At 47.7% G+C, this 14,606-nt stretch overlaps 1 protein-coding gene across 3 annotated transcripts in view; it reads right to left on the bottom strand.

Moving 5' to 3' along the window:
- Window positions 1-237: 237 nt before the first annotated feature.
- The window catches only part of LOC144480210 (neurotrypsin-like), a 55,029-nt gene continuing 40,660 nt past the window's right edge, over window positions 238-14,606 (bottom strand). For all 3 annotated transcript variants that reach the window (XM_078199431.1, XM_078199432.1, XM_078199433.1), the window contains 2 exons: window positions 4,308-4,588; window positions 238-1,492 (listed from right to left, as the gene is read on the bottom strand). In XM_078199431.1, the coding sequence (XP_078055557.1) occupies window positions 1,173-1,492; window positions 4,308-4,588 (601 nt within the window). In that variant the 3' untranslated portion in view covers window positions 238-1,172. The remainder of the gene's footprint in view (window positions 1,493-4,307; window positions 4,589-14,606) is intronic.

Here is a 14,606-nt window from a genome sequence, read left to right as displayed (position 1 = left end):
GCACTGCTGCCTCACAGAGCCAGGGACCCGGTTTCGATTCCCGGCTTGGGTCACTGTCTGTGTGGAGTTTGCACATTCTCCCCCGTGTCTGCGTTTCCTCCGCGTGCTCCGGTTTCCTCCCACAGTCCAAAAGACGCGCTGGTTAGGTGCATCGGCCGTGCTAAATTCTCCCTCAGTGTACCCGAACAGGAGTGTGGCGACTAGGGGATTTTCACAGTAACTTCACTGCAATGTTAATGTAAGCCTACTTGTGACACTAATGAATAATGATACTGAAATTGGAAACACAAAGTACAAACCCGCTTTTGCCAGAGTAGTGAATGGAAAAAAAATCTCTTCAAACTTTTAAATCATCTAAAATGAAGCAGAGAAAAACAATGCAATGCATTAAATAACTGTCGAAGAATTGTCAAACATCGGATTAATTAATCCTCACTCAGGTAATCCCTGGCATCAACTGTGTTTTATTGGTGTGATTTATTCTACACCGTGTTGGTTGACTTTTTAAAAGTCTAACGGAGAGAGATTGTACTGTATCCCAATTATTACCCCAAGAGATTATAGAATCCCTACAGTGCAGAAGGAGGCCATTCGGCCCACCGACTCTGCACCAACCACAATCCCAACCAGGCCCTATCCCCGTAACCCCACATATTTACGTTGCTAATCCCCCGATACTAGAATCAATTTAGCATGGCCAATCAACCTAACCCGCACATCTGTGGGAGGAAACTGGAGCACCCAGAGGAGACCCACACCAACATGGGGAGAACGTGCAAACTTCACACAGTCACCCAAGGCAGGGAATCGAACCCGGGTCCCCGGCGCTGTGAGGCAGCAATGCTAACCACTGTGCCCCCACCGTGCCGCCCCTAAAACTCCTCATAGTGAACCAGATGGGTTTTTGCAACAATTGACAATGGTTTCATTGGACTCTTAATTCCAGATTTTTATTGAATTAAAATTTCACCATCTGGCATGGGGAGGTCTGAACCCGGGTCCCCAGCGCATTACCCTGGATTACTAGACCAGCGACAATCCCACTACGCCACTGCCTTTGGTGCATTTGAGTAAGACATAATTCAGCAGCTTATTGTTTGGATCAGCTCTTCCCTCCCCCAACATCCCGTGCCATCTAATGCCTTTCAAGCTCGCTTGCATGCCAGGTTTTCCTAGTTTATATTTCGGGTTTCAGTCACTTTCTTGATCCAGAAGAGAAACCTGGACACCTTTGTGTAAACGCCGGGAGAGTCCTTCCTTCCACATCCGTAGCCCCATGAGGTGATCCCGATAATGACCCAGCGTCCTCCTGTGCGCTGGCACATGAGGGGCCCGCCGCTGTCGCCCTGGCAACTGTCGACCCGCTTGTGCTCGGACAGATTGCCCGCGCAGATCATGCGGGCGGTAAACTTGTTCCTGTAGCGGCTTTCACAGATCTTCTTTGGCAGTAAAGGCACATGGCCTTGCAGGAGAGTTCTCGAGTAGGATCTTCCTAAAAAGCGGGATGAGAACAACAACAGGTCATTGCATTAGAGTGGCCAGTGTCGGCCATTTTGTTTCAATGGGTTAAAGTGAAGCTTGCAAACTGACAAAGTTGACCATATTGATGTGCTTTCAATGCCTTCACGGAGGGAGTTGCTTTGATCTGGAATGCATTTCATGGAAGGAAGCAAGCACATTCCAAAGGAAATTGGATAAATAACACAGAAATGATGGGCTGAATGGCTCCTTCTATACAACATAATCCAATTTACGCCATCTTTCCATGGCAGCATTACATTAAGTAGCGCGATGCCTGTATGAAGATAGAATCATACAATCATAGAAGCATCGAATACCTACAATACAGAAGGAGGCCATTCAGTCCATCGAGTCTGCAGAAACAACAATCCCACCCAGGTCCTATCCCTGTAACCCCACACATTTACCCTGCTAATCCCCCTGACACTAAGGGGTGATTTATCACGGCCAATCCACCTAATCCACACATCTTTCAGACTGTGGGAGGAAACCGGAGCACCCGAAGGAAACCCATGCAGACACGAGGAGAATGTGCAGACTCCACACAGACAGTCACCCAAGCCGGGAATCGAACCTGGGTCCCTGGCGCTGTGAGGGCAGCGGTACTAACCACCGTGCTACTCCCAAAATAGTGTACACAATAATGCAATTAAATCGAGTATATGTCTGTGCACAAACATTGTCGATTGAAAGGTTCTATTTCAGTATGCTTTAAGGAGTACCTTTCTTCAAACTATTGCTACATTACCTTGCAGACCCAGTTAGATTATTGTGTCAAGTCCACACTTTGGAATGGATATGAAGGCTTTGGAGAGCACGCAGAAGAGATTTACTCAAATGGTTCCAGGGTTGAGGAATTATAGTTGTGCGAATACGTTACATTCACCAGGGAGCAGAGAAGGCCAAGATGAGATTTGATGGAGGAGTTTCAAATCACGAAGGGTTTAAGTTGAGTAAATGGCAACACGGTGGCACAGTGGTTAGCACTGCTGCCTCACAGCGCCAGGGACCCGGGTTCGATTCCCGGCTTGGGTCACTGTCTGTGTGGAGTCTGCACGTTCTCCCCGTGTCTGCGTGGGTTTCCTCCAGGTGCTCCAGTTTCCTCCCACAGTCCAAAAGACGTGCTGGTTAGGGTGCATTGGCCATGCTAAATTCTCCCTTGGTGTACCCGAACAGGCAAGGACGCTTCTGGGCACCTTTTAAAGCTTTATAATACTGAATTTAAAGTTTATTTATTAGTCGCAAGTAAGGCTGACATTAACACTGCAATGAAGTTACTGTGAAATTCCCCTAGTCGCCACAATCTGGCACCTGTTCAGGTAAATGTATCTAACCAGCACGTCTTTAAGACTTTGTTAAGAAATTTGTTAAGAATTTGTTAAGAAAGGGACTATTTTACACCACTGAAACTAATAACTGATTATTTAAATCCAGGTTATTTACAAGCAGTGGATAAGGGGCGGCACGGTAGCACAGTGGTGAGCACTGCTGCTTCACAGCTCCAGGGTCCTGGGTTCGATTCCTGGCTCGGGTCACTGTCTGTGTGGAGTTTGCACATTCTCCTCGTGTCTGCGTGGGTTTCCTCCGGGTGCTCCGGTTTCCTCCCACAATCCAAAGATGTGTGGGTAAGGTTGATTGGCCAGGTTAAAAAAATTGCCCCTTAGAGTCCTGGGATGTGTAGGTTAAAGGGATTAGTGGGTAAAATATGTGGGGGTGGGGCCTGGGTGGGATTGTGGTCGGTGCAGACTCGATGGGCCGAATGGCCTCCTTCTGCACTGTAGGGTTTCTATGATTTCTATGAAGAAACTCAGATTGAAAAAGCTCATTCCTTTTAGTGCTGAAGTTATTTCTGTCTGTATTGATGAAGTTGTGGCAGGTTACCAGTCTTACATACATCAGGGAATATTTATTAATACAAAGGGAAGCAAATAAATTATTGCCTTCCAATTTGCTGCTCGATTGATCATGGGGGAGTTTCTATTTGTGGTTTTGCAAAAGAGTTTGAGGGAAGCTTCAACTGGAACGATGAAAAAACATTCCAAATGGGGCAGCACAGTGGTTAACACTGCTGCTCACAGCGCCAGGGACCCGGGTTCAATTCTGGCCTCGGGTGACTGTCTGTGTGGAGTTTGCACGTTCTCCCCGTGTCTGCATGGGTTTCCTCCGGGTGCTCCGGTTTCCTCCCACAGTCCAAAGATGTGCAGGTTAGGTGGATTGGCCGTGCTAAATTGCCCCCTTTGTGTCCAAAGATGTGCAGGCTAGGTGGATTGGCCATGCTAAATTGCCCTTTAGTGTCCAAAGATGAGCAGGTTAGGTGGATTGGCCATGCTAAATTGCCCCCTTTGTGTCCAAAGATGTGCAGGCTAGGTGGATTGGCCATGCTAAATTGCCCTTTAGTGTCCAAAGATGAGCAGGTTAGGTGGATTGGCCATGCTAAATTGCCCCTTAGTGCCCAAAGATGAGCAGGTTAGGTGGATTGGCCATGCTAAATTGCCCCTTAGTGCCCAAAGATGGGAAGCTTAGAGGGTTAGCCATAGGTAAATACGGGGACAGAGGGGAGAGTTTGGGTGGGGTGCTCTTTTGGAGAGTTGGTGCAGACTGGATGGACCGAATGGCCTCTTGCTGCACTGTAGGGATTCTACAAGAGAGGAGCAGGAGTAGGCCATTCAGCCCATCAATCCTGCTCCATCATGCAATACGATCTGATTATGGCCTGAGCTCCACCTCCCTCACCCCGTAACCTGCCCAAACTCCCTTGCAGATCAGAGTTCTGTCACACCACTTACCCGTATCTCCCCAGCCAGTGATGTAGCAGGCTTGTCTATTTATCCTCATCTTTTCCTTTCTGCCTGGTAAACAGACTGGAGTAGCATACTGACTAAACGTCACGCAATGTCCTTCCTTGCCCTTGATTCTGACCAGCGCTATGTCATTATCACTGCTGTCCAGCTTGTAGTTCTTGTGTGTGACAATCTTTTCGACGGGGTATTCCCGCTCGTACTCGTCCTCCACCGCTGTGTGATAGTCTCCAACCCGGATGAAGTAACGCCGTGTATCGTTACCAAACCTGAAAGGTGCAATCACTCAGTAAACACACAAAAAAATAAGGTTTTTAAATGTAAACTCCGTTTCCATTTTATGCGTTCCATTCTTGGAGTGTAGCATTTCCACGGCAGCTCCGAGTGGCTCAGTATCATAGAACCCCCTTCAGTGCAGAAGGAGGCCATTCGGCCCATTGAGTCTGCACCGACCACAATCCCACCCAGGCCCTATCCCCGTCACTCCATGCATTTACCCTAGCTAGTCCACGAAGGGCCAATCCACCTAACCCTGCACATCTTTGGACTGTGGGAGGAAACCGGAGCACCCGGAGGAAACCCACACAGACACGGGGAGAACGTGCAAACTCCGCACAGACAGTGACCCAAGCCGGGAATCGAACCCGGGTCCCCGGCGCTGTGAGGCAGCAGTGCTAACCACTGTGCCACCACACCACCCATCAGGTGCGCCAGACAATTGTAGGTTCACATTCTATCCAGAGGAAGTCAGCATAAAAATCTGAACTATTGCTACAGTGTGGAACTGAGGCAATGCTGCACTCTTGCGGCCCGGTGGCACAGTGGTTAGCACCGCTGCCTCACAGCGCCAGGGACCTGGGTTCGATTCCCGGCTCGGGTCACTGTTTGTGTGGAGTTTGCATGTTCTCGCTGTGTCTGCGTGGGTTTCCTCCGGGTGCTCCGGTTTCCTCCCACAGTCTGAAAGACGTGCAGGTTAGGTGCATTGGCTGTGCTAAATTCTCCCTCAGTGTACCCGAACAGGTGTGTGGCGACTAGGGGATTTTCATTGCGGTGTTAATATAAGCCAACTTGTCACACTAATAAGTAAACACAATTGCAACCATTGCCTTTAAACATTAACCTGAGGCCGTCTCGGGTGGATGCGGAAGATCCCATGGCACTAATTTCTAATGAGAGAATGAGAGTACTCGGCCATTCGGCCCATTGAGTGTGCACTGGCATTCGATCGTGGCTGACGAGTTTCTCAACCCCCATTCTCCCGCCTTTTCTCAGGCAAGCGTTTGATGCCTTTACCAACCTATTGATCTGGCCATGATCACACTGCTGTCTGTGGTAGGTTATAAACTCTCGTCGAGACATTGCTGGACATTCTAACACAGGGCCTCTCTCCTCCAATTGCAGCCGCCCCCTCCTCCCAACCCCAGAAACTTGCCATTTGCCATCTACCTTTACGTCATCCCACATTCCCGCCCCAATTACAAAGCGATCAGATCCCTCAATAATCAATTGGATTATTACTGAATGGCGAATCTGTCCTGTTATTATGAGAAATGAAAGCTTTCAAAGAAGAAGGAAGAATACCCATTCCTTTCGATGATCCTATCTGTTTTTTTTCACCTGAGTGTTGCTTGTAGCAGTTGCTGAAGATTAATCTTTAATTCCTGGAGACTCCAGGGCAATCCTGGAGAGTTGGCAACCTTAGTCGGTGGGATCTTGCTGTGCACAAATAGGTAACCGTGTTTTATTATTGTAACAGTGTCTACACTTCAAAGGTGCTTTGAGCCATCCTGGTGGGGTGGACCATGAAAGGCGCTATATAAGAACATAAGAGCAGGAGTAGGCCATCTAGCCCCTCGAGCCTGCTCCGCCATTCAATAAGATCATGACTGATCTGATAGTGGTTCAGTTCCACTTACCCGCCCGCTCCCCATAACCCTTAATTCCCTTATTGATCAGAAATCTATCTACCTGTGACTTAAACATATTTAACGAGGTAGCCTCCACTGCTTCAATGGGCAGAGAATTCCAGAGATTCACGACCCTCTGAGAGAAGAAGTTCCTCCTCAACTCTGTCCTAAACTGACTCCCCCTTATTTTGAGGCTGTGTCCTCTAGTTCTTGTTTCCTTTCTAAGTGGAAAGAATCTCTCTGCCTCTATCCTGTCTAGCCCCTTCATTATCTTATATGTCTCTATAAGATCTCCCCTCAGCCTTCTAAACTCCAACGAGTACAGGCCCAATCTACTCAATCTCTCCTCATAAGCTAACCCCCTCATCTCCGGTATCAACCTAGTGAACCTTCTCTGTACTCCCTCCAAGGCCAACACATCTTTTCGCAAATATAAACGCAAATCTTTCTTTCCACGAGTGTCTTTATCTTTACCATTTGCTTCCCCCTGCTGTTCGCTGTGATAAGGAGAACTTTCAACAGCAATGACCCCATCCGCCTGGTGCGGGGTGCTGAGAGTTTGATAAAGGTTGCTTTCCATCAGCACCGGGACATGGACAAAAGGGAGACATCAGCCTGCAATCAGGCACAGGAAGCCACATCAGGAAATGAGAGCTGATTTTGTTGTAAACTCCAAGCTACCATGGAAGAGTGCTCGCTACTCACAGGACTTTGCACCACGTATGTCCAACCCAAGGCTGTCACGGAGGGTAACATTGGGGGAGACGGTGGCATGGTAACATTTTCACTCGACTAGTAACTGGACTAGAAATCCAGAGACCCAGGTGACTGACTCAAGAACAGCTCCTTCCCTGCTGCTATCAGGCTTTAGAATGGACCTTTCTTATTTAAGTTAATCTTTCTCCACATCCTAGCTATGACTGTAACACTATATTCTACACTCTCTCCTTTCCTTCTCCCCTATGTGCTCTATGAACGGCATGCTTTGTCTGTATGGCATGCAAGAAACAATACTTAAAGGTTTATTTATTCGTCACAAGTAGGCTTACATTAACACTACAATGAAGTGACTGTGAAAATCCCCTAGTCGCCACACTCCTGTTCGGGTACACTGAGGGAGAATTTAGCACGGCCAATGCACCTAGCCAGCCGATTGCTTTGGACTGTGGAAGGAAACCAGGGCACCCAGAGGAAACCCACGCAGACACGGGGAGAATGTACAAACTCCGCACAGACAGTGACCCAAGACGGGAATCGAACCCGGGTCAAATCTGGGCTTGAATCTCACCACGGCAGATGGTGAAATTTGAATTGAATAAAAATCTGGAATTAAAAATCTAATGATGACCATTGTTATAAAAACCCAACTCATATTGCAACACTCGAGTTTAGATCAAATTTGGTGTCTTCCTCTCTTTAACCTTCTCAATCTGGTAAACACCTTCTGTTTTAAAGGGTTTCATATGAGCATGGCAGCTCAGTAACAGATCATTTGGCCCAGATTTATGTTCCATATGAGCCCCATTACATATTATATTATATTCATGTAGCTTCCCCTTAAAGGGAGGCGATGGCTTAGTGATATTATCGCTAGATTATTAATCCAGAAACTCAGCTAAGGTTCTGGGGACCCGGGTTCGAATCCCGCCACGGCAGATGGTGGAATTTGAATTTGGTTAAAAAAAATCTGAAATTAAGAATCTACTGATGACCGTGAAAGCATTGTCGATTATCGGAAAAACCCATCTGGTTCACTGGGTGGCACAGTGGTTAGCACTGCTGCCTCACACCGCCAGGGACCCAGGTTCGATTCCCAGCTTGGGTCGCTGTCTGTGCGAAGTCTGCACGTTCTCCCTGTGCCTGCGTGGGTTTCCTCCGGGTGCTCTGGTTTCCTCCCACAGTCCGAGAGATGTGCTAATTAGGTGCATTGGCCGTGCTAAATTCTCTCTCAGTGTACCCGAACAGGCACCAGAGTGTGGCGACTAGGGGATTTTCACAGTAACTTCATTGCAGTGTTAATGTAAGCCTTACTTAGAACATAGAACATAGAAAAAACTACAGCACAAACAGGCCCTTCGGCCAACAAGTTGTGCCGAACACATCCCTACCTTCTAGACCTACCTATAACCCTCCATCCTATTACGCTCCATGTACTCATCCAGGAGTCTCTTAAAAGACCCTATTGAGTTCGCCTCCACCACCACTGACGGCAGCCGATTCCACTTGCCCACCACCCTCTGTGTGAAAAACTTACCCCTAACATCTCCCCTGTACCTACCCCCCAGCACCCGAAACCTGTGTCCTCTCGTAGCAGACATTTCCACCCTGGGAAAAAGCCTCTGAGAGTCCACCCGATCTATGCCTCTCAACATCTTATACACCTCTATTAGGTCTCCTCTCATCCTTCGTCTCTCCAAGGAGAAAAGACCGAGCTCCCTCAGCCTATCCTCATAAGGCATGCCGCTCAATCCAGGCAACATCCTTGTAAATCTCCTCTGCACCCTTTCATTCTTTTCCACGTCCTTCCTTTAGTGAGGGGACCAGAACTGAGCACAGTACTCCAAGTGGGGTCTGACGAGAGTCTTATATAGCTAAATATAAGCATGTGACTAATAAATAAAATAATAATAAATAATAATGTCCTTGAGGGAAGGAAAACTGCTGTCCTTACCTGGATCTGGCCTACATGTGACTCCAGACCCACAATGTCCTCTGCAACATCCTGGCAGACGGATCAGGATTGGGCAATAAATGCTGGCCCAGCCAGTGACGCCCTCATCCCATGAAGTTTTAAAAAAAGGGACATTGTAGGAACTTCTATTGTCATCCAAAATGTCAGCTGACAAAACCATTCCAAGGATTTTCTCCTATTCTTGCAACGCTTTCATTGAAAAACTCTCATTCTTGCTCTGAAAACTCTCCCTGGCCTCAACCCCTCCCTATCTCTGTAAACCCCACCGTCCCTACAACCCTCCATTATTTCTGCGCTCCCCCCATTTCCATCACTCTACCATTCATGGCCAAGTTGTTCAGCTCTGAAATTTGCTTCCTGGACTCCACTGCCTCTCTGCCCCTTTCGATGTTTGACAATGTTCCTGTGAAGACACATGGGATATTTTATTTATTTATTTATTCATTCCTGAGACATGGGGCGTCGCTGGCTGGGCCAGCATTTATTGCCCATCCCTAGCTGCCCGAGGGCAGTTGAGAGTCAACCACATTGCTGTGGCTCTGGAGTCACATGGAGGCCAGACCGGGTAAGGACGGCAGATTTCCTTCCCTAAAGGACATTGGTGAACCAGATGGGTTTTTCCCACAATCGACAATGTGTTTCACGGTCATCAGTAGATTCTTAATTCCAGATATTTTTCTAATTGAATTCAAATTCCACCATCTGCCATGGCGAGATTCGAACCCGGGTCCCCAGAACATTAGCTGAGTTTGTGGATTAATAGTCTAGCGATAGTACCACTATTACCCCATCAATCCCCCAAACCTACACATCATGGGACACTAAGAGGGAAATTTAGCATGGTCTAGTGGTATTAGCGCTATATAAAAGCTAATTGGTTGGTGGGCAGTTCAGTGCATGGAAATTCTTTAAGGAGATGGTGGTTTTCGACTTCAAGAAGAGTGGTGGACAACATGCCCCTATCTACATCAATGGGACAAAGTAGAAATGGTTGAGAGCTTCACGTTTTTAGGTGTCCAGATTACCAACAACTTGTCTTGGGTCCCTTCATGCGGACATTATAGTTAAGAAAGCCCACCAACGCCTCTACTTTCTCAGGAGACTAAGGAAAGTTGGCATGTTAGCTGCAACCCCCACCAACATTTACAGATGCACCATAGAAAGCATTCTTTCCAGTTGTATCACAGTTTGGTATTGCTCCTGCTCTGACCAAGGGGGTCAGAGAAACTACAAAGAAACTACAAAGGGTTGTGAATAAAGCCCAGTCCATCACGCAAACCAGCCTCCCACCCGCTGACACTGCCTACACTTCCCGCTGACCCGGAAAAGCAGCCAGCATAATTAAGTATCCCACGCACCCCAGACATTCTCTCTTCCGTCAGGAAAAAGATAAAAAGTCTGAGGTCACGAACCAACCGACACAAGAACAGCTTCTTCCCTGCTGATTTTTGAATGGACTTACCTTGCACTAAGTTGATCTTTCTCCACACCCTAACTATGACTGTAACACTACATTCTGCACTCCCTCATTTCCTTCTCTATGAACTGTATGCTTTGTCTGCATTGCGTGAAAGAAGCAATACTTTTCACTGTATACCAATACATGTGACAATAATAAATCAAATCAAGGAAGGCAAAAAGGAAGGAAGACTAAGAATTGGCACTAATCGAGAAAGAAGGTGACTATAGACTCCAAAATCAGTGCAACACAATACACCTGGTAATCATGGTATTATTACAACAGGGACTACGCTTTCCAAGCACTTCAACTGGTTGAGGGGCCTCCTGAGATTGGGAAGATGTTGGTGAAAAGCAAGTCCTTCTTTCTTTCCTTCATTCTCTTTTAGTAATAATAATTAGATTCACATTATTATCAGTGGAAGAGTACTTGAACTTTGTCAAGGACATATTGCAATCTTCGAGCCTGAAGTTTGACGTAAAGTTCAGTCCTGCCAACATTGAGATATAATCATTCTGAATAATCTAATTTATGGCGTACAATAAAAATCAGGAAAAACTCAGCAGCTCTGGCAGCAACCAGGGTAAGAGAAACAGTTAATGATTCACGTTGATGACCTTTCATCAGAACATTGGCCTGGATTTCTATCAGATTTCCAGCACTCAGAGTATTTTGCTCTTCAATCACATTTATTATTTTGATTCTGACGATTTAGATTCTATTTCACAGAATCATAGAATCCCTACAGTGCAGAAGGAGGCCATTCGGCCCATCGAGTCTGCACCGACCACAATCCCACCCAGGCCCTATTCCCGTAACCCCACATATTTACCCCGCTAGTCCCCCTGACACCAAAGTCAATTTAGCGTGGCCAATCAACCTAATTCGCACATCTTTGGAGTATGGGAGGAAACCGGAGCATCTGGAGGAAACCCACACAGACACTGGGAGAACGTGCAAACTCCACACAGACAGTGACCTGAGGCAGGAATCGAACCCGGGTCCCTGGCGCTGTGAGGCAGCAATGCTAACCACTGTGCCGCCCAACCACTGCGCCACCGTGCCGCACACTGCCTCTACGAAGAGTCATCCAGCCTTACTTTTTATGTATCAAGGAATGTGGTTCATAGAAGCATAGAATCCTTACAGTACAGACGGAGGTCATTCGGCCCATCGATTCTGCACCAACTCTCCAATAGAGCATCCTACCCTGGGGCGGCACAATCAGTGGCACAGTGGTTACAGCGCCAGGGACCCGGGTTCGATTCCCGGCTTAGGTCACTGTCTGTGTGGAGTTTGCACGTTCTCCCCGTGTCTGCGTGGGTTTCCTCCGAGTGCTCCGGTTTCCTCCCACAGTCCGAAAGACGTGCGGGTTAGGGTGCACTGGCCATGCTAAATTCTCCCTCAGTGTACCCGAACAGGCGCCGGAGTGTGGCGACTAGGGGATTTTCACAGTAACTTCATTGCAATGTTGAAGTAAGCCCACTTGTTACACTAATAAACAAACTTTTAAAACCAACCAAACCCTATTCCTGTCACCCCACATATTTACCCCACCAATCCCTCAAACTTACATATCTGGGGACACTAAGGAGTAATTTAGCATGGCCAATCCACTCAATCCACACATTTTTGGACTGTGGGAGGAAACCGGAGCACCCGGTGGAAACTCATGCGGACACAGGGAGAACATGCAAACTCCACACAGACAGTGACCCAAGGCTGGAATTGAACCTAGATCCCTGGCGCTGTGATGCAGCAGTGCTAACCACTGTTCCACCATGTTGCATTAGGCAGTCCAGCATTTATTGTCCAACATTAATTGCCCCTGAGAAGGGGCCAGTGGAGAACTGCCTTCCTGAATCGCTGCTGTCCGGGGTGCCTCCACAGCGCTGTTAGGGAGGGAGCTCCAGGATTGAACTCAGTGAAGGATCGGCGATATCATTCCAAGTCAGGACGGTATGTCATTTGCAGCTACTGCTGTCCCCTGTGAAATCAGTCCTTGTCCCGTTAGGCAGTAGAGGCCATGGCTTTGGAAGATCCTGTCAAGCGAAACCTTCGCGATCACATTTTAAAAATGTGTTCTTTGATGGGATGTGGGCATCGCTGGCAAGGCCAACATTTAGGACCATAAGACATAGTCTTATGGTCTTAAGACTATGTCTTATGACCACTCGGCCCATCGAGTCTGCTCCGCCATTCAATCATGGCTGATATTTTTCTCATCCCCATTCTCCTGCCTTTTCCCCATAACCCTCACCCCCTTATTAATTAAGAACCTATCTATCTCCATCTTAAAGACACTCAATGACCTGGCCTCCACAGCCTTCTGCGGCAAAGAGTTCCACAGATTCACACTCATCCCTAATTACCCTTGAACTGAATGGTTTGCTGGGCCATTTCAGAGGGCAGTCAAGAGTCAACAGTTAACGGGAGGGCCTGCGTGGGATTTTCTTTTCGGAGAGTCGGTGCAGACTCGGTGGGCCGAATGGCCTCTTCCAGCACTGACAGAACTCTATGGTTCCATGGATGAGCGACTTATACGGAACTGGGCACAGCTTTGGTGAGAATGTGAGGATATTAGCACCCCTGTGCTCAATTCCTTTGTCTGCTGTGTTATCAGGGAGGTTAACCCAGTTGTCATAAGCAGAATGGGCAGCACGTTGGCACAGTGGTTAACCTCACAGCGCCAGGGACCCTGGTTCGATTCCCGGTTTGGGTCACTGTCTGTGTGGGGTTTGCACATTCTCCCCGTGTCTGCGTGGGTTTCCTCCGAGTGCTCCGGTTTCCTCCCACAGTCCAAAGATGTGCAGGTTAGGTGGATTGGCCAGGTTAAATTGCCCCTCAGTACCAGGGAGACTAGCTAGGGTAAATGCATGGGGGAATGGGAATAGGGCTTGGGTGGGATTGTGGTTGGTGCAGACTCGATGGGACGAATGGCCTCCTTCTGCATGTAGGATTCTATGATAACACCCCCATCAAAATAACGGACAAAGGAATTGCATACAGGTGAGGTGCTAGATATTTATGCACAATGACAATTCCAAGGTCACGGTGCAGGTAACCAATAAGGATAAAACGTTAGCGCAGTCAATAAATGGCCTGTGAGTTCCATATCCTTATAATTAGAAATAAAGAATTGATTCATATAAACTCCAGTTGTTCCAAACTGCTTTTTAGCTGATGAGGTATTTCCTGGTGTAGTGCAGCACTGTTGTAATGTGGAGAACGCCACAGCCAATTTGTGCATAGCAAGCTCCCACAATGTGATAATGAACCCATCATCTCTTTGTCTGATGCTGACTAAGGAAAAAAAAGCAGCCGCAACATGAGCGAAAAATTCATTCATCATAGAGTTATAGAGCACGGAAAAAGGCCCTTCGACCCAACCACTCCATGCCGACCATGGTGCCCTCCCAGTTAGACCCAATTGCCCGCGTTTGGCCCACATCCCTCGAACCCTTCCCCAACCATGTACTTATCCAAATGCTTTATAAATGTTGCTATTGTACCCGCCTCAACCACTTTCTCTGGCAGCTCATTCCATACACGCCCCACCCTCTGCGTGAAGAAGTTGCCCCTCGGGTCCCTTTTAAACCTTTCCCCTCTCGCCTTAAACCTACGCCCTCTAGTTTTCAATCCCCCTTCCCTGGGAAAAAGGGCCGGGATTTTACCACCCCGCCCGCCACGGGAATGGACCATGGGAAAGGTCGATTAACCTTGGGTGGGATTTTCCGGTTTCGGGTCAAGCGAGGATGGAAAATCCCGCCCTATGTGCGTCCATCCTATCGATGCCCCTTATGATTTTATAAACCTCAATAAGGTCGCCCCTCATTCTCCTACGTCCAAAGGAATAAAGCCTTAGCTTGGCCAACTTCTCCCTAAAACTCAGGCCCAATAATCCTGGCAACATCCTCGTAAATCTTCTTTGCACTCTTTCCAGTTTATCAATTTCTTTCCTATCAAAACTGGAAGAAGATTTGCAAGGATGTTGCCAGGATTCGTGGGCCTGAGTTATAGGGAGAAGTTGGCCAAGTTAGGACTTTATTCCTTGGAATGTTCCAAGTGTGGCCTCACCTCCAACGGGATGATGTAAGATCGTCCACATTCACCCAGGAGGGCAGGCGTATTAACAATCCCACTTGAGAGACAGCACATCCAGCACTGGGGTATCGTATTCAAGTCACTGAGGGTGGGACATAGAAACATAGAAAAACTACAGCACAATA

This window comes from Mustelus asterias, chromosome 28 (genome assembly GCF_964213995.1).
Source record: "Mustelus asterias chromosome 28, sMusAst1.hap1.1, whole genome shotgun sequence".
In the NCBI taxonomy this organism is placed as follows: domain Eukaryota; kingdom Metazoa; phylum Chordata; class Chondrichthyes; order Carcharhiniformes; family Triakidae; genus Mustelus; species Mustelus asterias.
Note: the sequence above shows the minus strand (reverse complement) of the source record. Positions and strands in the feature narration are given on the sequence as shown.